Raw genomic sequence first — 26424 nt, 5'->3', positions numbered from 1 at the left:
TATGTTTAAACATACATAAGTCCTCATCTAAGTTTTTGAAAAATATTCAACTCTTGTTCTCAGCTGTCTCAGCTGTTCTTAGATTTATATATAATATTTGAATGAATAACATACCAGCTCTAATAGCTTACATCAGGTTTGTAATATTTTTCAGATTGTATCCAAACAGCTTAAATGAAAGATTTGTTACAAAATTATACAAGCATATGAAATGACCTGTTAAAACTGGTACTAAAATGTTTCCTGAGGCTCAAATATAAAACCAAGAAATAAAAGTAATTGGATACTTAGTCACTTGTTTAAACTCACATTCAATAGATCAAAGCCTCAAGAAATACATCATATTATAATAAAAAAACATTCATACCATAAATATAGGATTTATAAGAAACACAGCAACAAAGAAAATTTGAAAGATACAAATCCTTGATAACTTTACAAAAGATGTCAATACTCAAATTTATAGAGGCATTTAAACAAGGTGACAGTATCTTTCCAACTGACTTTTAGGTGCCTCTCTCAAAAGTGGAATTAGTAAGCTTGAGGTAGGTTCCTCATTCACCTGAGGAGGGAAAAAAAAAAACATACCTAAGAACACAATTCACAACACTGGAGAACTGAATGAGAAGCTGCTCGTGCATCCCTTCCCCTCATGCTAAAATTTCCTTGGATTTAGCCACTTGCCTACAACTTAAGCAACTACGCAAGACTAGGATTTAGCAAGAAAGAACTTATTCCTAAATCTATTCACTGAAATTATTTCTGGACAGACTCTTAAACAATGCTGCTAGAAGGACAGGTAGCACCCACTCTTTTGCAACAGCCAATGGCTCAGAGGATGCAGTAGGAACCCTTTGTACTATGCAGCTGCTAGTACAGACCCTTAGGGTCTCAAAAGGGGCCAGTAGCCACCAGGATGTTGGTAAGATAGGGAGAGAATGCTGTTCACTCACTCCCACTAATCACCAATAATGATATAATAAAACTGAGAAACTCATATCCCTTTCTTCGTGCTCCCAAGCCCTGATGTAATGGTAAAAACCTGAACGTCAGATAGCGATCATGTTTTAATATGCTTTCCACTGTAAACAAGGCATTAAGGACAATCTCACGTATGAAATTAAAAAAATACCATTTCAGTAAAGAACTTCTGTTAAAAAAAGCTGTATTTTTGAAATGTTATAAAGATATAGTAGAGTTACACATTTTGAAGTATCAAATTTCTCATCACTTCACATGAAACTGTCTAGTGCAGGCACATTACTCTTCCCTCACTAGGAGCTTGATGTACATTACCTCTTTCCCTGATCCTCCATCTGAAATGATGGTAAGGACCAAGGACTCGCTGTTTCCCTTTGGGGAAAAAAAAGTTAACCTGGCTACATTTTGTTCTGCATCTCCAACTGAAATTCTGGTTTTCCTTATGTCCTTCTGATCTAGATCTAGGAGAACAATAAGAAAATCCTTCCACAACTGAAGCTCGATCTCCTCAGGTCTTCTCTAACTCCTAAAATATAGTTCTCCGGCATCCCAGCTCTTCTTTTCTGCTCATAAAAGACAGCATGCCTGCTCAGTAAAAGGGAAGTTCTAGAAACAGTCTAGCTGCATCAGCACAGATAGAACCACACATCAGCTAAATAATATTACCAAGAAAGAGGATTAAGGATTGGAGAAGCTCACCAACTGACTGGATGTATTTATTTGATCCTGGAATTAGCCCAGGGTCAGAAAAAGACAACACACTAAAAACAAACCAGCAAATTAGTCCTGAACACTGCCTGTCACATAATCACACCATCTTGGCATGAGGCCAATTTCATGCATCATTCTTGTTTTTTGTTACTGATTTTCTCCTTCTGTTTCTGCCTTCATTTAAGGAGATTGGGTGAACTAGCAGAGGCAAATAGATTCACAACAACCTGTTTGACAGCCTATGAGCAACTAGGTTGACTACTGGCAAAAAGCTGTCCGCTCTTCAAAATACTAAGAACACGTCATACCTGCTTTGCAGTAACCAGACTGAAGGTAAAAGCAAGTTACGAAGTCCCCCTAATTAGGTAAGCTTTTCTTCCTACAAATTCCCCCCCCCCCATGCTATACACGTACATATATATGTGTGCGCGCATATATATGTGTGCGTGCATGTGTATACACATACATGCGCACAAACCTGTTTTAGAGAAAAGATCAGTATCATTTAGGTACTTTTTAAGTTATAAAGAACAGAAACAAGCATGATTATTAAAACAATATTACATCAATTCTTCACAATTCTAAAGTATTTACTGCTTCTTTGGTGTACTTTTGGTGTATTTACTAAAATTATGATTTCTTTAGTGCTCATTAGAAAGTCAAAGGAACCAGTCATATTTTGAAACAAAGCATCAGGTTTAACAATTCAGCATCACAAATTTTGACACTGTCCAGGTTGTTGGACTTGAAATGTTCTCATCCATATAGCATACTGAATATGTAAAAAAAAAAAGACAGCTTAATTGCTCATTCTAAACAGAAGTCCAGATGTGCTTAAATTGTATTCTAGTAATGTTATTTTAGACTTCAAAACAAGCACCATATCTTATAAAATGACGGAGGTTTAATCAACTGAATTGAGATTTCCATATATAAAAAAGCAGTTGTAAACAAGCTAGAACTTAGATTTGACAATGATATGTAGGAGAAAATACTAAGATACTCAAGCCAAATGCATCCTTCATTTTCATGAGCTAAAAATTCTCTCTAAACCCACTCATTTGAAAGCAGACTTTAAAAGGAACACATGCAAAGTCAGTAGCTGTTAGATATCTTCATAAGATCCCGTTTTACTAGCAGCTTTCCTGATTAATATGCAAAATCACACATTAATGCAGTGCAAATTTGTACAGTTTGTAAAGCATTTAAAAGATGAGATGATATATCATCTTCATAGATATTTTACTAATTTTCATGTTTCACCATATTTTAACTCATTCACCCTGAAAAGCCCAATTTCTAAAAAATAAGCAATATGCATTCTAGTCCAGAAACAATACTGGACACTGATGTGTCTCAAACTAGTAATTTTACATTGATTTTTTTTTTTATATTTGATTGGCTGAAGAGTTAAATATTTGTCCAAATTTATACCCAAGGGAACTTCAATAGAAGTAACCTTAACCAGAAAAATATACAGCTTAATACACAGTTGATAATACAAAGTTGCAGTGAACTACAGCTCTGTATGTTCATACAAGTTTTTTTTACTTTGCAGAATACTTTTTATATATACATCTTCATGTATTTAGAATAATTATACAGACAGATATATATATATATATGAATGAATTGACAGGAATGTAAGCCCTATGAAATATTTAAGATCTAGTGCTGTCTATCATCAGCTGGAATACTTTGGGCTGCTTTGATGCTATAGAATAAAGATTTAAATGAATTATATGGTAATTGGAGTTACACACCAAAAAGAACATAAGATGTAGAAAATTCCAACATTTTAATGTTAAGATTTAATGAATATAGCATTATAAGGGATCTCTACTGCAGTATGCTGAAAACTATCCCACAGTAAGATGTGCATTTTTCATCATAATCTTTTACAGCATACATATATCTATAAATCTACCACCAATACATGTATTACCTGAGCAAGTTCTTTTTGTTCATTTACCAGCCTGCTGCAGCTTGCTATCATCTGGTCCAATGCATAGAGCCTATCCTCAAGACCTTTAATAGCCTTCATGTTCTGATTATCTAGTTTGGCGATAGTTTGCCGACATTCTGCCAAAAAGGGTTGGATAATCCTTGGATCAAGCTAAAATAAAAATAAAAAAAGGAAAAAGAATAGGTACATCCTTATTTTTGTTTTAAACAGAATACCTAAAACTGCACATGCATCAGGTTGTATGTAACTCGCTTTTAAAGAAAGTTCTACGAGAAAGGTTTTATTAGCACTTAGCCTATTGAAATTTGAAAGAGCTATATGAATTTTTACAGCCTTAATACCTTTCCTTCATAATTCCATAGTTTCTCATACTATTTTCACTAAGATTTTCATTTGAATTCAATGTATGCTTCCATCTTTTGTCTGTTTCAAAATTCTGATATAGTGAGTCTCTAGATTTTATATTACAACATGAATTTCTTCAAAGTATTCTGGACCAGTACAGCATACAAATCAAGTCCTTGAAAGTGGAAAAGAAATGAGCAGGGGGGCAGAGGGGGAGGAGGGGTTGTTAAAACAAATGAACCTAGTCTCCACTGGACTTAATGGAAACTATAACAGAAAGTGGAGAGAAGAAGATACAAGGCCTATTATCCTCTCTAGAAAATTAATACTTCTAACCGATGGCTCCTTAGATAAGCAGATGAGTTCTAGATAACTAGAAAACAAGCTATAGAAGGATATGGTTGTTAAATATTTTGCTAATATTTTTGCTATAACATAGCACTTTTTAAAAATTAAAAATTATTTTATCATATTCCTTTATAGCCTAATATCCATAAAAGGGAACTTTGGAATATTAGAAGGCTACAAAGTCAGATATTAGGAATGACTCCAAGTTTCACTACAAGAACAATGAAATAAATTAAATAATAAGTTTCACTTATTTAGGTTTTGAGAAAACCCATATGCAATTGCAACAGTTTATATACTACAGAGTTTAATTTAAATATGGAATAAATTAGTTAGGAGCATACTGAGAGTCAGTAGGCATTATCAAGATATGAACAAATTTATCCAAGATGGCTATGATATGCTATCTGTTATGTGAGAACCTGGTGAAAAAGACCCTGCAGGGCACACAACTTCTCAAAATACTGTCTTTTTTGTCACCATGGAGAGTTTGTACCATGTCACTTAAACCACTGAGCACACAAACCAATCCTCATAGGAACCACTTACATTTCCACATTAGCATTCTCCCCTACCCGCCCCCCGCCCAAGACTAACTGCATAAAAGCTTTCCTTCACCACTTTTTCGTTCTGGAAAACATACGGGTAGGGGGAGTTGTTTTGTTTTTATTAAAAAAAAGAAGCCAAAGAAAACCTATTCCTCTCCTTCCACTTTGCAGCTTGTTTCCTCTATCCATTCTTTTTATACTGTTTTTGACTTAACTGCATCAGTGGCCTCCAGTTCTTTTCACTGGTAAATAACAATTGTTCTCCTTGTCCTCAAAAGTCTCTTTTTCTATTCTTCTACTTTAGCAGTACTTAAAGACATCTGGGTTAGCTCCTACTTACCTACTACTTTCGCTGCAGCCTAGGTTTCTGCAGTTAGAAGCTTCATTCTGTAGAAACACTTAAAGGCTAAAAAAAAGCCATTAACCTAGCAGCACTCTATGCAACACATCAGTTCTATGAAAACTAGTAGTATCAAAGGTATAAAGCTCATGCTCATGTTTTATGCTTCAGTGAAAATCTTACCTGAATTCAAAGTTTCAAATAAGAATTACAATCATAAACATTTGTATAGTTTGTATTTCCAAAAAGAAAAGGGCAAGAGGATAAGGGTGAAAAACAAAAATATTAAATGCCATTTTATTCCAGTCTTCCATGTTAAGTTGTCATCTTCAATAAATATTGAGAGAATAACTGCGGTGCAAGGTATTTAGTATTTTTTTTTCAGCTACAGTCTAATTCTGTTTTCAAAATAATTCTAAATCAATTGTAGGCAAAGATTCAATGCTTTGTGCTGTCACTGAAACCAAATTTTCTTAAGTACAGCTAGTAACTATGATTACTTTAATGCTTTTTTGTGTGTGTGTGAAACAAAATAAAGACTGATCAATTGTCTGTAGTTGTTCTGGTTGTGGCCAGAATAGTCTGAAGTAGAGACTCTTCCTCACACTCTATTCTGTTTTGTAACAACGAAAATTCACTTTAATAGGAGCAATCACATTTTTTCTACACAAAGCAATGCAGATTGTACAACTATTACAGCAGTTGATACAAATGGGTTCTAACTAGTCTTGAAACAAAGGCAAGGACAGAAAAGCACACAATTACAAGACAGTCTCTCTAAAACGCGTGGCATATGCCAGAGATTACAAGCTAATCAAAAGAGATACAAGTATTTAACTTAAAAGGTTACTTTTTCATATTTGTACCTTTAGAATCACTAGAAGTATGGAAGTAATTATTTAAGACTTGCCTCTTAAAATATTTATTTTCAGAATTGAATTTGTCCCTATCAATAACATGCACAAAGTGAATGTTTTCTCTCTCAAACTGAACTACTTGTTTCTGTCACTCAGGTTTTAAACCAGCAGAACACACCATATAGCGTTACCAAATGCAGCAGAGGACTGTCCCAGACTTCAGCGATTAGGAATCCTTTCACCTACAAAATTGAATGCTGTTGTTTTTACTGAAGGGACCCAACTTCTACAGTCCACTCATTCATTAAGCCTTTTCTTCACTACTAAAATTGAGTAGGATGCCCAAGATTTTGAGCTGTCTCAATATTTAGTTCAATTTAGGAATTACTTTTGAGATGGAATTCCAAATCAGCTTATGAAACTGACTGCTTCTTGCTGCTGCCTCCACCAGATGGGGCCTAGACATGATGACTTAAAGTAAGAGTGGAAGAGATTTTCTTGAGAAGGAAATAAATGCCCAAGACAAAGATTGTATTTGTTGTTTAGGGATTAAGTTGATGTAATAAAATTGTAAATATGCAAAACTAGGTTAGACAATTAAGAAATAAGCAATCAGCAAAAAAAGCAGCAAGAAAGAAGGGAATATACGGACTTTTTTTTTTTTTTAAAGGTTCTAATGGTCATTGGTTAAAATAGAAGTCATTCAGAAACAAAAAAAGTGAGACTGCACTCTGTTAGCAGCAGAAATATGAACTATGTTGGCTCTTCCAAATCTGTCTGTATCAGTTTATTAAAAAAAAAAAAAAAAGAACAAGCATCAGTATATAAAGCTATCACAAACTAACCTAACCTCTTTATTCTTCATTTTAATAAAGACTTCAGTATTTTTAACATAGAAATAACATTAACTTTAGTCCACAAAAAAAAATCTTCAGTTTCACTACAAGTATAATTTCCATTAAAATGAAAATAAAGAACAGAAGTGGCTTTGTTTAAAAGCTATAAAAAGAACAACTTCTTTCCAATCATAAAAAGAAAATGAAAAGGCAAGATATGAGCATTCACTATGAAACAGTAAAATTTATTAGAAGTCTGATTCTTAAAACTCAAGAACTCTTAAAGTACTTTTTTCTCCATTCTCTGCTTTGCTCTGCATTCAGAAAGTTAGCAGAGAAACAAGTTACAGAAAGTCAAGACTCTTTAAAAGCTTTGGTATTTGGAAAACAAACAGCAACTTTCCATGGGAAATTCTCAATATATAATGTAAATTTAAGAACATTAACTTACCCTGCTCATAGAATCAAAACATTTTCTGACCAATGATTCAACATCATTAGGTCTATCTTGAACATTTATCCAGTCTAACAGAGACACATTGAAGGAAGGCTGATCATCATCTCTCAGCTCTATTGATGTTTCACTGTCCCGGACAGTGGCATTTTGACTGGATTCCTTATCTTCTTTTACATTTTCAGGGTCCGTGCCATCCAAAGCTGACTGTTCAACTGACTTGCAGAATGAGGCTAACATTGATTTATTGTTCATTTTAGATACATCAGAATAAAGCACCAGTTCAGCAGATTTCTCATCCTCAATTTCTTCACTTTCTGCCCCTCCATGTTCAGCTGAAGAATCCACTCTTCCTAAACACTCTCTGTAACTATGTCTTGTCAGGCACTCCAGCAGGGGTATCTTGGCCATCACAGAAACAGCAGAACCCAAGCTTTTTAAAAAAGGGTAAAAATGAAGAACCATCAGTACCTACAAGCTAGTATTACATAACAGTCTAGAAGCAAGCCACTTGTACAGTACTATTTTCATCTTTTGAAACTGAAACATTCTTAACCTATATGCAGTTTGTATGAATTTAAGGTTTACATGAATTATTTAACTGTTTTCAAAAACACCAGCATCACTACCAACATCCCTAGACGAAGGCTAAAGAAGTTACTATAACTTTTGCTCTCTCCCACTGCTAAATATGAACTCTAAATGTCCAAGTCAATTTATGTTTATAATACAATGAAAAAGCAACAACAGTTTGATAAACTGAGGCATACCAATTTAAGACACAACTGAGACTTCAGTTTGCATTCTGCATGGATACCAATGTTTATTAGCAGTGGGCTTATGTTCTCTGGATGATTATTTTGGGAATTCAAATAATTTCTGTAATCTATGGAACAATGAAGTTCTACTTACGATAATCCATAGTCATGCTCTATTAAGTATCCAACAACTTATATTGAATTAGGCAAATTACAGATAGAAAATCCCTGCAATTCTAATGTCCATAAAGACTTCAGAAGCTTTTTTTGAAGTAGTAACCAGAAGATGTAAGATACAAATACACATATATAAAAAGATGAATTTTATCTTATAAATAAACTTAAATAAGCTTCATGTTTTACTCTCACAGATCATCATTCTTAACACTGTTTTGGAATTAAAAAATAATTTAGAAGTGCAAATATTTTAAATATTCTGTTTAGTGTCTGAATTTATCATCTAGCTATGTCTAGTGTACATTTGGAAGGACTCCAGCTCTTAAACAGCTGTTCATTAACGAGCTTGTTTTCCACATAATTCAATAGATGCTTCTGTGTGCTAACAAGTACATTGTCAGTTTAAAAATGACTGCAGTAGAGCAAAAAGAATTCTCAGCAACATAAAAAATGTCAAATACACACATGCTTAACTAAAATTAGCAACAAGCACACAAACCAAAAAAAGTGTGTGTAAAATATAGTAATTTTGAAGGTTGAAATGGCAAACCTACTGTGTAAGTTTCAACTTGATATCATCTATGGACTGCAAATAGCTTGAATACACATTTTCAAACTTGAAAAGCAACTTTTGGTAAGAGTATGTACAATCTTCTAAATTGGCCATTATGGCAGCCCAGCCTTGGTGCTGAAGATGTTCATCGTGTACGAGACCTTCACAAAAGGAGCAAAGCTTCTTAGCAACCTCATACATTTCCTAGAGGGAAGGGGGGAGGCGAGAAAGAAAAAAGAAATCAGAACAATTTCAGACAGATTTTTATAGTTTTATATTGCCACAGCAGTGAGGTGAGACACTTAGAAAATTAAACATGGAAGTGTTAAAATAGAAAGCATTAAAAAGCTATACAACTTCTCGGCTAGCATAATTTAAAACTTTAACCAAGAATAACCAAACTTTTCGCTCTTATGTAAAAAACTTAACAGATAACAACAACAAAAAGATTATATAAGTGATTTACTAAAAGATCTTTCTTCAAAACAGATGAACATTGCAATTCCAGAAAACCCTTAAATACTGTTAATATAAAATATTCAGTGTATATATACATGAATAACAATGATTGTACTATTCTGATGCCAGGAGCTGGCAAATCAGAGACATTAAGGAGAAATAAGAAACAAGCAAGAACTCAAGACAATGAACAGCAGCATCACCCAGCTGAAGGACAGGTGTATTAGGTGCAGAGAGAGATGCATGAGGGCAATGACAGGGTAGATAATTGATATCTTCTACTGTTTAACAAACCAGGTGTAACAAGATGAGTTGCAGTGAAAAGTGCCCACAAAACTCCAAGAACATACCCTGAAACTTGCTATTTTACAAACGACTGTGAAACTTTTCCATTAAAATACTGACTCATTTATAACAATTAAATGACTTTGTCATCCAATGGTTTATTCCTGCCCGACTGGTCAGAGTTAAATCAGAGATTTAGGAAAATCAAGTACCATATCCTATTAAAAGTACACTAACAGCAATGCCCTATTACTCAACTCTGAAGTTTTAACTACTAATAAAAGTAGCAGAAAAGCTATTTTTAAGTTTACCAATTTAAGAAAATAGAGATGGGTCCACAGAAAAGTGCTTATTTCAAGTAAAAAAATGGGGGAAAAAAAAAACATATGATAAACTCTCCAGCTCAATACTTCACAGTAACGTACTATATTGTAAATATCATCCAGAGGATACCTGTACATTAGTTGTTAGTATCTACTTACCCTCCAAGAAAGTATTACCATTTTTTGTAAGTTGCACATACTGTTAATTACGGTTGAACGCATACCTTTCCTTTATCAATGTAAATGCAAGGAAGCCATGAGTGGATAAACAAGATGTTTAAATTATTCAAATACAGTGAGAAAAGCAGTGTTAAAATTCCAACAGCATAGTATAAAATGCATTTTTGCTGACCACACGGTTAGCAGCATACAGGCATATACACAAAAACATAGGGCCCAATAGTGACAGCTTATCTTCACAAAGCAAACAACAAAACTACAGATCATTTTGTCAAAACATTTCAGAATTTACTGATAAGACCTAGACTCTACAAAGACTTATTTCTCATTCCCCACCAAAAAAGAAAACCCACAAAATCCCCCAAAACCACGGCTTTCAAGTCTCATCTCCAGCATGACAAAATTCCACTCCTTTCTGATACCGGTATCTAAGTTATCAGCAGATGAACAATTAATATGCAAACATACCAATACATTCAATTTCAAGGATATCAAAAGCTATTACAACTTTCTACCATTTAGTAGTACAAATGCTATTTGCCCTGTTCTTTGGAACTTTCCCATACAAAAAGAGTTTCCAATATAAAAACAGTTATTCTGCAAGAGCTCATCTCCTATGACCAAATCAAATGTATTTTTCCCTAAAAAGCAGCACAGGAACCAATAAGCCAGCTGGGACAGCATCCAGGCAGAGCTGAAATATGTAAGTCATTGTACAGTATACAACCTTCTGCACAGTTTAAACACAAATGCAAAATAATAAATAGTGACAAGTTGAAAGTTTTATACAAAAATGAATTTAAGCAAATATTAAAAGTTACACAAGGCAAGCTCCATAGCATATGAAAAAACTGTTGTTTCCTCAAATAGCATACCGAGAATCAGAGAGCAGGCTACTCTAAGACATACTAAAAGATTTATCAAAAAGAGTATCAAGCAGAGAGGGCAATCAAGTGCCCCCGTTGTGTTCCAATGAATGCCTCATGAACGTAAACAAGTAGTTTAGTTTCAACCCACAAATATTATTCCATTTCCAAACACAACCTCACTCCAAATTTCTGGCAAGAATCCCAGAAGTGAAATCATATGCAAAACTGCATATTAGTCTGAAGACTAAATCAGTGCAAGTTAATCTACAAAATCTGAACTAGCCCTGAATCCTTTTAAGCAGTTCCTTCTAATGAGTATCAGGGTTCAGTGAGAAAAAGAGATTAAACTTCTCCCACTGCCAAAAAAAAAAATATTTCTTTAAAAGTCCTGGGTACAGGCTTTTATTGGTTACATTTTACTTTGGACAAACTGACACAGTAGGACAAGCTCTTCTGTCCAATGAGTAAACGCATACAGTAGGGTTGTTATGACCAAACATTTTGCCATGAGCTATACTCTTAACTAGTGTCCAATGTTTGGACAGTCTTAAATAGCATCCAATGTTCAGTTTTCTACTTAAACCCGAGTTCACCATAAGATTCAGGAGTTACAAAGTTAGTTTTATTCTATAAAGTCCTTTCTTGTATGGCATCCTGGAGGCTATCTTGAGAACATAAATGTTCTCAATTTAAGGTTTTTGTTTACAAGGGCATTTTCTCAGTGAAACACTTTCAAACACAAATCAAAGTCACAGGTCCTCAAATTTTAGTAGAGGAAAAAATACTCGCACAAGGTAACTGAAGACCGCATCCCTTAACAAAGCAGCACTGAAATATTTCCTTAGGTTCATAAAAGAATGTTTACATACGGAATAGGTAATGAAGTTTTTATAAGAAAGAATTGCTGTAAATTTCAGATAACAGGCTAAAAGAAGTTTTGCTTGTTTGCTCAGCACACTTATTTATTACATTCTTCAGCTCTTGTGATGTGGTTACCAGCAAAAACTGGACTTCTCGAAGCAGATTCAGAGTATTTTGTCCAGACCAACCTTTACTATATGGCTTTCCGCTCACGTATTCTCAGACGCATTTTAGAATGAATTTTGGTTCAGAGGAGTAAAAGCCAAGCTGACAGATATGAAACGTAAGAAAATATCATAGAATCATAGAATCAGTAAGGTTGGAAGGGACCTCTGGAGATTATCTAGTCCAACATCCCTGCTCAGCAGGGTCACCTAGAGCATGTTAGACAGGGTTGCATCTGGGGAGGCCTTGAAGATCTCCAGAGAAGGAGAATCCACAGCCTCTCTGGGCAACCGGTGCCAGTGCTCCATCACTCTCACAGGGAAGAAATTCCCCCTCACGGTCAGGCAGAACTTCCTGTGGTTCAATTTCTGCCCACTGCCTCTTGTCCTGTCACACGGGACAACTGAAAAGAGTTTGCCCCTGTCCCCTAGGACTAGTTTCAGTCCTTGGAAAGTTTAAGGAGTAAAAGCACAGCGTCTCCTGACTTAGCAACTTACTATTTCTTCAATTTTTAGAAACTGTGAACCAGAGGAGCATTCTAACAGGTGACAAAAAACTATAATGCAACAGAGAAGCCCACAAGAAATGCTTTGGGGGATATAAAGATATCTCATCTAAATAACAGGTTCATTTAGCATCTCTTCAGTGTCAGACAGGCTACACTGTCCTCCTAGTGTGTACACTGGAGACACAAATATTAAAACAAAATCCTATTACGTAAGCAGCCATAAATATGATACTAACAGACAGTAGAAGTTTTTTTTCTGAACTATTTAGATCTCAAACTAAACTAGCACTGAGCTCAAAATTCCTCAAGCTGAAAACAGTTAAGTTTGAAGTAATGTGTTCTCAAAGCATCAAGTACTCTGTTCTCAAGGTAACCTTTAAGCTAATAAGCTGCAGGCCAAATTGTATAAATAGTGACATGATAGTTTCAGGATAAATACGTAACATAATACAACACAATTCCATATTATAATCCTGCCAAAGTTGTTTCTACTTGTATAATCTATTCATCAAGAAATTCTCTCTCCACTCCCACCAAGAGAGAAGAGGTACTATTCTGTCTGCATGGATAACCTCAACGCAATTAAAATCTGCAAGAACCTTGTACTCTTTTTGACACTAGCTTCCTAGGCAATATTATAAGTGCTCAACTAGAAGAGCTCAAACCACATGGAGTGACTATTTTTGCATCTACTAGAATCAATTCAGTTAGACATATTAAGCAGATACAAGTGCAGGGAGCAAGAACAGTATGCTAAATCATTATCTTTTTTAAAAAAATATTGCAGAAAGAAACCACTGTTTCAGTCAATCCTGCAATCCTGTGTTCAAAATAAGAGGGCTGGAAGTAAGATTTGAATAAAGTGTGAAAGCGTTTTGCTTTCTTTGAAATATATTATTGGTCAAAAACTATTTTGTATATAGTGTAAACATAGTTAAGAAACTAAGATCTACACAAATATCTTCTCTATCATTCCATCACTACTGAAATGCATCTTCACGTGTGTGAGCTTGTTCTTCCTGCCTTTTCTATAGACAGTATTTTTGGGGAGACATCCTTGAGCTAGTTTAGAAAATGAAGACCATTCTATTTCACATAATCAGGATGTCTGCATCTAGAAAAAAAATTAGACAGCTCTCTATTAAATGAACTAAGTCTAAAAATTGAATTATTTTAGGAATATAAATGAAGCATATGTTTTAACACTTCTGAGTAAAGTTGCCAACACTAGCATAGAAAATTGAAGTCTGCTAACAACAGGCTTGCTTTCATCATCGATTTTTCACAGATTCTCAGCAATACCCACATATACCCAATGGTTTACAGACTGGGGGCGGTTTCACAATACCCCTGGAACCTGGGCCTTAAGAAACACCCTTGACAATACAAGATTAAATGAATCTGATTAATCTTAACCTCTCTGTATGCTGAACAGTAAATGAAGGTATCTTAACTTCTTAACTGTCAAGAAACTCACAGGCTCACCAGAAAGATTTTATCTGTAGCTAGATGCTTTAACAAAATGTTTACTTGAATTACTTTCTTCTATTATTATAAGTTAAGTTGATTCTTCTGATCACTCAAGTTTAAACCAGTAGGTTTATCAATACAAACAAGAAAAAAACACTAAGTATATGTTACCTAAAACATGTAAAATATTGGTAAAATGTTTCCCAACAATTTTAAGACTCCGCCCATATATTGTACTGCCTTAATTCTGCTCATCTGAAGGAAAAAAAAAATCATGAGAAGTACAGTTTGTCTAAAGTGCTCTTTGAACTTACCTCTAAAGAATAAAAGTTCTCAGGAAATGTAGGGTTCTTTCCATTCTCTACAATCCTGTGGTAAAAGGAAACATGTCAAAGCCCTCTATTGCCATGTATCTGACATTGTGTATAAAGGACTCCTTACAGGTTTCAGTCACCCTAGGAACAACCTCAGGCCACCAAAAAGGATTCTTGAAAATGAAATTTGTACATACCCACACAGTACAATAGAGTAAATGATTCCACAAAAAGTGGCGTCAAGGCTAATATTCCCAATCCATGTAACTCAACATAAAGCATCATTGTTGATATATAAAAACTGAAATCTAGAGAGGTTTTTAAAGACCAGTAATTGGAACACTTAACTTCACCAGGATGGATGCTTAAGAGATTTCATGGTGATTGCCCTTTTCCACATTAGACAATTATTCCATTCTTTCCCTTTAGATTTTAGAATGTGGGCAATAGCATTCTTCAGATCCACACAGTTCAGGACTTATTACATACTTGCAATTTGTTTATTCCATCAGCATAATACAGACTCAGATTATTCACAACTTAATGACTTTTTCACTTCAGTTGTGAACCTTCACTGAAGTTTCATTAACTTTAGCCCTGTCTTCATTAGCTCGCTACCAAAAGCGAGGTAAGTAACAGAATTCACCCCTGGAAACGAATACTGAGGTGCTAACACAAAACACTAACAGAATATAAGATAAGTCACTGATCCCACTGAGCCACATTGGGCTACCAATAAGTTACAGAAAAGTCTGGATTTCTGTGGACAAGTTTACAAGTGCGACTATTTGACTAATACTTTAAGCAAAGAAAAGGAAAGCTAGCAGTTTAGCCAACCACACACAATGCTAAAAAATTATGTTCGTTAAGAAACTCTTTTCCACGGGGTCTAAGAGCAGCCTTCCAGTCAAAGTGAAATAGTATGTATTAAAACTGCAGATAAAAAGCTTCTTTTAGGTAGTAGGATATGCTTCTTGGTTAATATCATAAAGCATTTAGTACTAAAAATCAAGAGTGATCTACACACTATGACTACAGTCATTAGTGACCAAATGAAACAATTACACAATTATTCATCTTCAGAAAAGTAAACTGACTGGAAATGAAAATTTGATGATGACACCAACCAAACAGGACAAGAAATGGAAATGTATCCACTAATAGAGTGTAGGTTTCCAACATCCTTCTTCTGAGACAAGTAACAAAAGAAACTTCAGTTAAGCGAATAAAAAAATAAAATTCTAAATTAACAGAAATTAATTCCATTTTAGCAGTAGTGCTAAAGACCAAAAGATTAGACAAGACTAACACAACGCAGTTTACTGCACGATACACTGTGTGGAGAACAGCTTGTCTTCGCAGAAGCTGGTGCACATATGAATTTGTGCAAACACTGTGTACCTCATTGTCCATATACTGCAGCTGTAGGCCAAAACTACTGAACTGGAAGAGGGAAACTAGGCTACTTATAAAAAGGCAAGCTGCAACACTTTAGACATAGGCATCTCACAGCTAAATTTTTAGTCAAAGGGAAACCAGAATACTGGGATATAAAATGTAAACAGGCTTAAAAGGCTGCTTTAACTAGTATTTAAAAGCCAGCCAGCAGATGCAACAAACACTGAACAAAGGGTTCTTACAGAAAAGCCTATAAAACAGAAGCACTGCTACATTTGACAAAAGCTAGGACAAGAATTTCAGTTTAATTGGTAAAGGAAAGTTAGAATTCATAGTTTAAAGACTTCAAAGAAACCACATCTAGGAATTTATATAACAAATGATGGACAAAATCTGAATATAGCTTGAATTTATGAAAGTAGAAAGATATCTTGATATAATAATGATGGAACAGTGGAAACCAAATAGGTGGTAATAAATTTGATGCAGGAATGATTTTTGGTTAGTAGCTATTAAATCTAAAAAGGTTTTTTATATAAAAGTTAGTCATTTTTTTCTAATTAAAAACGATTTCACTTTTTTTTTTTTTTTAAACATATTCCTATACCCACACAAAGTTACAAGAATACAAATATTCCAGTATGATCATACTTCAGGCTTCTAGTTCAGGAAAAAATACATTTACAAAAAATAAGATGAAGCAAGTTGATTCAAGCCATAAAAGCTGTTGAGCTATTTAGGTGACACTGACTCATTCATGAAGGCAAGAGCAACATCTGAAGAGAAGGTGCAAATCAAGAAAAACAACATTCCATTTATGTTATGGAAAACGTTACAGTTGTGCACTTTTTCTATTAACTCACCTTGCACTAAAAATTCTGAAAGAGAAAACAAATGACTTAAACAGTTTCAATTAAGGACTTTAACACGTTAAATTAAACTCTTACTATGTTGTTAAAGTCAATATGCAGAATAATACTGTTTATCCAAACCCCAAAATGTAAGCTATTAGTAAGATGGAAAAAGACAGGGGAACCACTGTGAACTAAAAGATGACTTTTGTTCAACCTGTACAGTAATTAAGGATATCATAAAATGACAAATAAAATGTAGGTAGCAAAAGCAGATTCTAAACAAATACGGATCAGCTATGGCTGCCCCGTCTAACAAGAGTGAGATACAAATAAGCTTTTAGACCCTGGAAATAAATAGAAAAGAAATAAAGGCCAAGAAAAGTACTTGTGAGAGTCTAACACCACTTTTCATTGTGGATAAAAATTGCATGCATTAGTATATGAACTTTTGCAAAAGCATGGATCAGAAGTAAATTAGAAATACCTGTTCACCTTTCTACATAGTACAGAAAGCTCAACATCAGGCAAAAGAAAAGGTGTGTGCAGAGTACACCTTTCATATACTTCTACAGCATACTTGCCAAGTCACAGACACGTACAGTGGAAGTCGCAGATACTGAAAGACTGATTAAATCCAAGAGTTTCCAGGCTACTTTAAAACGAGGTAAAAGATTTCCAATATTGAAGTCAATACACTCCCAAATATCTATAATCTTCCATGCAGAAAGAAACCAAGTTTTCCTATTTCTAACGTATTCACAGAGCATGAGTTACAACAGCGAACCAGGAAGTGGACGTATCACGAGGTAGCAACATTTCCAAAGCAACTTATACCGTAACTTCGCAATAGAAGTTCAGCATGAGCACTTTAGATTGTAACTTCCATTCTCCTGATGCAAAGAATTTTCACCATATACTCGCAGTCATGCCATCCTCTAAATAATTATAACCAGCAAAAATACTCATATCAAGTAGTGTAATCTTATTTTTCTAATTTTTATTAGAAGTTAGCAACGTTTTACTCATTTAAGAGGGACAAACTCAGGACTTTTGTAATGCAGCTTCTTCACGTATACTTCATATGAAGCCTCCTGTGTAGTATGTTCAGTGTGGCTTTGAATCCATCATTTTCACCACTACAAAGGTTCAGAGCTTCTTCACCTCTTTCCAGACCTTAATCAATATCGAGAAGGATTAATATCCAATGTTCCCTTTTCCTCCCAGCTCAAAAGTTTACAGTGAACCCTGAGCAAGATTAGCATTCGAACCGCATACTCAGTCTTCCCTCATTTTTTCTCTAAATTACCACTTAATATGCTCCAAGACAACATTGTGAAAAACTGCTTTAATGCTACATCAACACTCCTTTATACAGTTTTCACTCCCTGATACATCAAAAATCACAATAGCCTACTTACTAATCTTTCATTATAAATGTTTTCAGTATCATCTCCTTAATCTCCTAAAAAAGTACACAATATTTCCATAGCATAATACAGAGCCTATGATTTTCAAAGATTTAAAATCTCTGATAAAGTGAACTGTAAGAAGGTATATCAGATTTAAAAATACTGCTCTCTAGTTAGCCCTTAAGTGTTTCACAAAAATTACTATCACTTTAGCCCTTTTACAAGCTGAGAACTGAAAGGGGGCAAGAAGTAGGACACAAGCGACAATCTTTTTCAAGATCAGCCTGAAGGCTAAAAATAAAACCTCCATTCTTCTTAAAGCTATGTTTATAAAGACTTTTAAATACTAATCATCTTGCCCAATCTATAAATTGTCCCAACATGAAGTTGGGACTTTTGTTGATGCCACTGAGTATAAAAGTCATTCTTTAAAATCAGCTAGTGAGTTATGATCAATGTCTCTAGGTTAGTGTTGTAACTCCGGCTGGTCACAGAAAATTTAGTTAGTTTCCTAACTTTAGTTTAGGAGTATTTTGGAAATATAGGTTTCCCTAACAGAAGGGGACTTGTCACCAAAACAAGCCAGTCAAGATCTAAGTAATTAAATAGAAAGAATGCAATAAACTAAGGCTTGCTCTACATATTAATATATCCTTCAGAATCAAGGGGAAAAAGTCTTGTTGACTTCTATAATGTCTTCTTAACATCTCACAAATAAAAGGTTTTAAAGTACTTGCAGTCTTGGTGGTTGAAACCAGAATTCTCACATTTCCCTTATGAGGGGTACAAACGAAAATCTCCCACTCCTAGCCGAATACACATCAATATCCACTCTTCTCAATATGACAGTCATACATTTCACAGATCGTTAATAACTCAAGGCCCTGTTTACTAAGTCAGCAATAACTGTCAGCAGGTGTTGGAGGGGAGAGGATCAACTAGCCTCAAAATAACCTTTGCCTAAAATCAGATGCTATCATTCAGGTTACTTCTTAATCGATGACAGTTAGGGAGGCCAAGGAGAAAAGTACTACGTAAATAAAGATACACTGACTCAGCACTTTTCACTGAATTCAGCTGTACATTATTAAAGGACAGTCTTTTCAAACAAAATATTCTTTTGGACTGCAATAAAATTGTCAGTGAAACTGGCACTAAAACTTTACTGTCAAAACAACAAATTAAAAATCACACACTCATCTTGTTCCATGTGCTACACATACCTCTTCCCCACACTCAGCCCAAGAAAGTTCAAATGTTTAGAAACAGTAACAACACTTAATGCACTTATGTAACATCTGAAAAGGAAAATGAAGCAGTATTTCCCAATATGAAGGAAATCAGTTCAGCTACTGAACACATTATGCTACGCTCTTGAACACGCAGTCGTTCATATTACACACTTGATATATTATTGCCCTTGTTGCTGGACTGTTTCCCCTATCAAAGTAATGCAAAGATAACCAAATTGAAATTCTGAAAAGTTTGTTTTCTACATATACAGAAACCAGCACTCAATGAGAAAAAAAAAAGATGAAACATTGGGAAGTGAGAACTTCATGTGTGTAAAACAAAACGGAAGGAGGGATAGGTGCTTTTAAAAACTATCCTGCCAATTTTCTACTTTGTTTAATAATGTCTGTAAAGTAACAACATTTTCTGTTTTCCAGCTGAGGCACACTAAAGACTCTGAAAATAAGACAAAGTATTAAAGCAAGAACCCAAAAGAAGCAGATTGTTTTTATTTTGCAAGTGCCATAAGTACATGCTTCCAACAAATCTGTGTTACAATTTCCTTTGAAAAAAAATGTTGAATATACTGAAGAGGCAAGCACTTTTCAATACCTACCTTGAAATGACAGTTCCAAGAATATAACCTCTAATACATCATTTTTCCAGTCTTTTGAACAAACTACTTCAAAAGTTATATCAAGCAACCCCTCTGACATACAAAAAGGCTATTTTTCTTTGGTGTGCAAGTACAGTAAGAATTTACTTACCACAGCAAGCTGTGTCCGTGATGCTACTGTATGAAAAACTGCAGGCATCATTAGAGATTCTTCTACTTTTAATTCCATCTCATTCTCTGCAGAAAATGTGGTTTTGGGGATAGCTGGTGGGCGTTCACACAAGATCATTTCTTTGTTGAATAAAAAAATTGGATTGGTGTCCTATGCTCAAATATAAAAAAAAGCCAAACATTGAGTAAATGCAATATACTTTTCAATCACCAATTATTCCATCAGGAGCATAATGTGTCTTAAGAACATGTTGAAATTTACTTGTGCAAACTAAATACTTAAAAATTCGTTTCATAAAGCAGAAAAAGCTCAGCAAACAATATACTGCAGAAGAATACTAAAGAAAAAAAATCTATTGATAAGTTTCTTCTTCTAAAATGTGATTTGTAGAAGAATGCAGTATGCACTTACTGTTCCAGCACTGTAACTACAGACTCTTCTGTCTGGTGCCATACACTCTCCTCCATTGACAACCAGTACCTGGTGCTGAATAGCAATCTTATACTTTGTTTGAATTGCATGTTTCAGGTCAGCCACACTGGAGAAAAGAATAGGGTGGGAAAATGTGAAGAGGAAGAAGAAAATAGTATGGATGTCTTAGTTTCTCTCATTTCACATATTCCTGTTACACAGACAGGTATCTTGCTTCTAATGAAGCAGGCTTTCATTTCCATCATCTATTGCATTTTTATTCCACACAACGACAATCTTTAAAGTGCTATGATCTTTTGCATTCTATATACCCAGCCCATAAGCACAAGGAGTTCCTCTGCCAAACTGGTATAATATCAGCAGTCTTCTTCCAAGAAGACTGGATAGAGGGCTGAAATTTTGGATTAAATTACAAACATTCAGGGTAGTTGTAAAAATCCATATTATGCTCTTTGAATATTTAGTTTATAAACAGCCAATTGACTTACTGAAACTGCAGAAGAGCAAGAGTATTTAACACTTCTTTATGCATAATGCAAACAATTTCACCTAATCCAGTCCAACTGATTTACTGTAAGTACAATATAATGTGCAGTGACAGAAAATTAGACAATCCGTATGCATGCAACAAATGCATACAAACATTAAGCACTAACATAGAAATGCTACTTAGAAAACAAAGATCAATTATCTGAAATAACTGATTCAATATGAAGCACGAACTCCCTACAAGCACCTCAAGAGTGCAACCCTGTACTCACTAGCTATATTAAACATCCACCTAACACCCTCACGTACTTCGAGAAGACAGCTTGGCCTGTCAAATTACTAAGAGCCTACAGCAAAGAGCTAAGAAAAAGCTGATCCTGCTAGAAAGAGCAAGTGTCTCCAGACAAGCAGAATAATATGCTATACAGTTCAACCTGGTCTTGCATTTTGGACAGTTAATGAGTTGGATGGCTTCTTTCTCAACTGTCAGACTGAGGTGTGAAGAAAAAAAAAAAAAAAAAGCAGCCCACACAGGCTGTAACATGCACTAACTGGCAATTCAGATGTTGTATCTCACCATGATTTAGGTATAAAATGTCTCAAATTACCAAAAAGTTTATGAAGATAATGGCACATCTACTAACAGTAGTTCTGAAATGACTGAGATAAAAGGCTTTATTTCACATTCAATAATACGCCGAGTGTCAGCGGGCTTTGCAGAAAAGCCAGTCTTGAAAAAGAAAAGCAGCATTATGTTGCCCAGGTATTTGCATGCACATCAACATCAACTACTTGCAACTCACTGACCACTGATAGAAGATTAAGCCAGCAGATAAGACTGGTTCCTGCTAGCTCTGGGCTGACCATAGCCCTATGAAGTGCATCGTAATAGCCCATACTATACATGGTTTACTCTAAATCAGAGACCTTGGTGAAAATGCAGGAAAAGAACACAATATGATACCCCAAGACCTCTCTAAACATATTATGAATGCCAGATACTTTCAATGTGCAGTGAAAAAAAATGAAAATAGCAAAGCTGTTGGACTTTACTGTGAATCTAGCACTGCTCATGCTTCAGGCAGTTCGAAGTGTGAAAGTTCATATTTTACAGGTCAAACGCTGTGAAACAGTTTGGAGCTTACAATAAATGAATGACAGAATCAAGTTTTAGATATCCTGTAAATAAGACAATCTACATGTCAGTTCTTTAGCTTCCGATCCAAAACATTGCAGAGCATGCTTATTTTCTTCAGAATAAGTAAACACTGTGAGTAGAAACAGCAATTTGCAGAATTCCTTCTCTGAAAATAACTTATTTTAAAAAAGGGCGGAGGGAAGGTATATCTAAATTTTTTGAGACATCACTGCTTCATCTGTTTTCAGGGAAGTACGATAGAAGCATAAACAGCAGAACTGGATAGCGCAGCTGATGCTTACTGTTTTGTACTCAGCAGAATCAGAAAGACAAGTTAAAGAACATTCTGAGCATTTTAGAGTCTGGTGGCATTCAGATCTGCAACTCCATCAAAGGAAGTTTGCCTTGTTGATGATGGAAAATTTGCTATTCCACAGTATTACATTTTCTGACAAAGCACTTCACTTATCCCAAGAATAAACATAGCTATAATGGAAGCATTAGTGCACATGCTATGAAGAGCACAGAAAAAGTGGAGGGAAAAAAAAAACAATGAAATTCAATTTTTCCAAGAATAAGAAAAATGATATTTCTTTCAGAGAGCAACCACAAGCCCTGAGAGAAGAATCCTCACTCATAATCCTTCTGAGGAGGTTGCTCCCTGGAAGTTCAAAAAAACAGACTATATTTTAAACATGTTCTGGACAAAGTCATTATATTCAGGATGCGGGAAAGAGTTGAACCAGAGCAGTCTGATCTGATAAATTTTTGCTCTACTGGAAATGTCCAAGTTCAGAAGTAGTTGTGGAAGCACAGAGAAAAATAGTTAAGTCACAGAACCTTACAGTTGGCATTGTGAGGTCTTCTACAGTGTGAGACATTTAGCAGCTTTATCAGCTGTGCACAAGGAGGTCCTGGCAAGATGAACAGCTTAAAGAGAAAATTGATGATCCATGGATTTCTCCAAGATGAGCACAATTTTGATATCCAAGTATCTGGTATTTTTGCCTAGTGATAGCACAAGGCACATTTCTCTTATCTCAACTTCCCTTAAGTTTTGTAAGGGAAAAGAGAGTGGGCTTGCATTATTGTGCTCTTCTATTTTCTTAATATTCTAGGACCCTTGATCTAGCCAGGGAAACCTTTAAGAGGGGATCTTTTTCATGAAGTCCAACTTCCTGCCTAGAGAACCAAGTAATTCTAGTACCTCCAGTACCTACATTAAAATCAGGGAGCATGTAACACATAGAAAATAGACTGTAAAATATATATTTATTAAAAATACATATATATTTTTACATATATATATATATATATATACACACACACACACACACACAGAGAGAGAGAGAGAGAGAGAGAGAGAGAGAGAAGACACCACCAATTCTACTTAATGGTAGATGTTTTTTCTTCCCTGAAAATACCTAAATGTGTCTCAGCATACCTCAAAGAGAAAGGTTCTAGCTTACTGAGGAACCAATTTAGTACTTCAATGTTGAAAAGAAGAATTGTTAGCAAGAAGTGAGGTACTTTCCATTTCAGAAGTCTTGCCAATGGAGAAGCATGTCTAGGATCAGCTAGAAAATTAAGTATAGCCTAAGTGCCTTTCCTTTATGGCATCAGATAAAGCTAATTGAAACAGTTTTGATGCCAAGACATTGTTGATAGGCTATTAAACCACAGCTTGTTTATTTTTTCTGTAAGTACTATGTACTGTTCAAATATCTTACCCCAAGGGTTTTGCTTTTGTTTGTAATCTCCAACTCAGTTTTACTTGAGTTTTATTGCCAACACTTTTGTCAGTCTGCCTCAGGCAGTGGTTCACTAACATCTTCTCTATAAACATCTATGAAGTGCTCTTCTCAGACACTATATACGAAATGTTTCTCATATCTTCACAAATGTTTCAAAGAAGGCTTTTCAGTCTTGCAAGTTCTCGTAAGAAAAAGCAAACATACTATGCACGTGCTCAGAAAGAGGACATGAAAACCATGCCCTTAACAGAAATTCATGAGGATAGCATTGAAATTATGGTTTCTTTCAATTAAATAAACCTCTTATAAGGGAGCTAAACCTCTAAATAGGATAAACCTCTTACAGAAGAATATTAGATGAAAAGGTAGTTCAATAAAGAGCACAGAAGATCAGAAATCATTTTGTCAACTTTTCCAAAAAGCCTCCAAACTTAACACTAGACTCTGGTAAGAGTAATAGGCCAGTAAAACGTACTTCTGCTTTCACTGTCTCAGTAACAAGTAGCAATTACCTAACTTTTACACCCTTTTATGGGACCTTAACCAAGCACAATCACCTGCAAGGTGACAGCGCTAATTCAAGAATCTTCAAAACTCACCAACACAAAAAATGAACACAGAGGGAAACACAAATACATATTCAAAAACAACCAAGTATCAGCTGTCCAGCACTCAGGATACAAAAGGTTATTAAAAAACAAAACACAAATACACACACACAATACATAATTTCCTTACTTTTGCACAGCAAGTTCTGTGTCAAAGGTAAGGGTAGTTCCAGTGTTGACCAGAAATACATATAGCTTCATGATGATTTCTTTAGTTTTTTGAAGTTTATACCTTCCACCGCTAAAATCATTTGAACCTGCAAAGAAATTCAAAATGTTAGTTTTACAAATGGAAGTTAAAAAGCATACATTTGCTTTTGAATAAGTACTTTTAGATATATAGTGGGTCAATATACCAGTGCTCATACTCCACAGTATTTTGCCTATTAGTAAAAGCATATATGCTCCTCTGATCAGAAACAAAGGCAAGGGAAATCACTAAATATCCAGATGGGTTAGGAGAACACATGAAAATACACACTGAGGGGGGGAAAAGAGAGCTATGACTTCCAGAGGCCACTATCTTAGATTATTGTCTGGTTTTTCTCAATTATGAAATGCATTTTAATAGCCCCAAATCCAGTTGCTTCCAGCTGTCTTTCCCAGACTTTACAAACCAGCAGCATGACCTACTGTGTAAGTTTTGATTCTTTAACTCGTAAGAACTACAAAGTCTATTTACTTATTACTAGCCATGTCCATAGTCTTTCCACTCAGATGTGGAACATTATTTTTCAAAACTATTACCTAGTTATAGGCAGGAACAACCAGTAGATCTACAGTTTCTGTTTTCAGAGAAAAATAAAAGAGGTTTTTGTTTTTCTCTGTAGCTTCTTAGTTGCTATTAGCCACTACAGGGTGATCAAGTAAGGCAGTGCAGTCATTCAAGATGTATTCAATACATCACCCTACAAGCTTCTGGATGAACGACCCTAAGCAAGCCCTTGCTTCTCCATTTTACATAGCAGAAGAAAACACTGAACTGCAACGTAAGGTATTATAAGATTCAGTGAATTTGCATTGAAATACTCTATACATCTGAGGGTTTCTTTGTTCTGTTTTAGTTCCTCAGCAGAAGTTCAAGAGTCTATGAACAATCTTCTCTGCACTAACAGAGCTGCTGTAAAAGTACAGTGAGCACTGCTGTCATTACTGCACTGCAATATTTTGATGTGGAAGAAGTTATGGAAAGTTGAGCTGTTAAAGTTCTAGTCACTCAGCAATATTTTTGCATCACTATGAAAATGGCTTTTTGGATTAAATTACTTCACAGGAAATGTCAGAAGTCCTCTTTCCTTGACATAAAAACAGGACACACCCAAGTCTATACCGCTAACTGTCATTATTTTAAAGTCAGCTTGACTTTTCACTTGTCTACTTGTCTATATAGACCAAAACTGACAAACTGTGAGAATAGAAAATAACAAAAACTCCACTAAAATTGTGGTGGGGGGGGGAAGGACAGACATGATACATTATCAGTAGAATTAATCTGGAAAGTCAAAAGAACTTTCAAGAATGTAACTTCCCTGCAAACTTTTCAAGCATTAGAGAAGAAACAAAAACTAGTTAAGACATGTCTCTACAATAAGGCTTTAGAAAAATATGCCAAAAAGCCACCATCAACAAAAATTATTTAATTTCATATGAATTTAGCATTACTGTCCTCACACCTCATTTCTACTGTAGTCAATGGCAACAGTTTCAATTTATACTGGAAAAAAGCGGAATATAATCTATAAACAAAGTTACTAGACAAACTAAATTGCCAAACATCAAGAGTAACTGAACAATCTATTATTTAATTCTCCGACATAACTTTTGGAATTAATCAGTCTCACAAGCACAATTATTACAGTAACTTCTCTCCTAGGTTATTATTTATGACTGTGGCCCAGGTAAAGTTACAGATAAACTTGACAAATATAGTACTTAAAACACCACGATCACTCACTTAAAAAAAAAAAAAAAAGAAGCAGCAGCAAACTCCTACAATACTCTTCACCATGAACT

The 26424-nt window shown here is 35.0% G+C and overlaps 1 protein-coding gene across 4 annotated transcripts in view; it reads right to left on the bottom strand.

The window, feature by feature from the left end:
- Positions 1 to 26424, bottom strand: part of RB1CC1 (RB1 inducible coiled-coil 1) — an 80426-nt gene that overhangs the window by 40833 nt on the left and 13169 nt on the right. For 3 of the 4 annotated variants that reach the window (XM_062570362.1, XM_062570364.1, XM_062570363.1), the window contains 6 exons: positions 24542 to 24668; positions 20402 to 20528; positions 19970 to 20140; positions 8876 to 9078; positions 7384 to 7819; positions 3638 to 3808 (listed from right to left, as the gene is read on the bottom strand). In XM_062570362.1, coding sequence (XP_062426346.1) covers positions 3638 to 3808; positions 7384 to 7819; positions 8876 to 9078; positions 19970 to 20140; positions 20402 to 20528; positions 24542 to 24612 — 1179 coding nt within the window. In that variant the 5' untranslated portion in view covers positions 24613 to 24668. Of the gene's footprint in view, positions 1 to 3637; positions 3809 to 7383; positions 7820 to 8875; positions 9079 to 19969; positions 20146 to 20401; positions 20529 to 24541; positions 24669 to 26424 lie in introns of those variants that run through there. The other variant, XM_062570365.1, reaches the window with a different exon arrangement.

This window comes from Rhea pennata, chromosome 2, assembly GCF_028389875.1.
Source record: "Rhea pennata isolate bPtePen1 chromosome 2, bPtePen1.pri, whole genome shotgun sequence".
Classification (NCBI taxonomy): Eukaryota; Metazoa; Chordata; class Aves; order Rheiformes; family Rheidae; genus Rhea; species Rhea pennata.
This window is presented reverse-complemented; position numbering and strand designations above follow the sequence as displayed.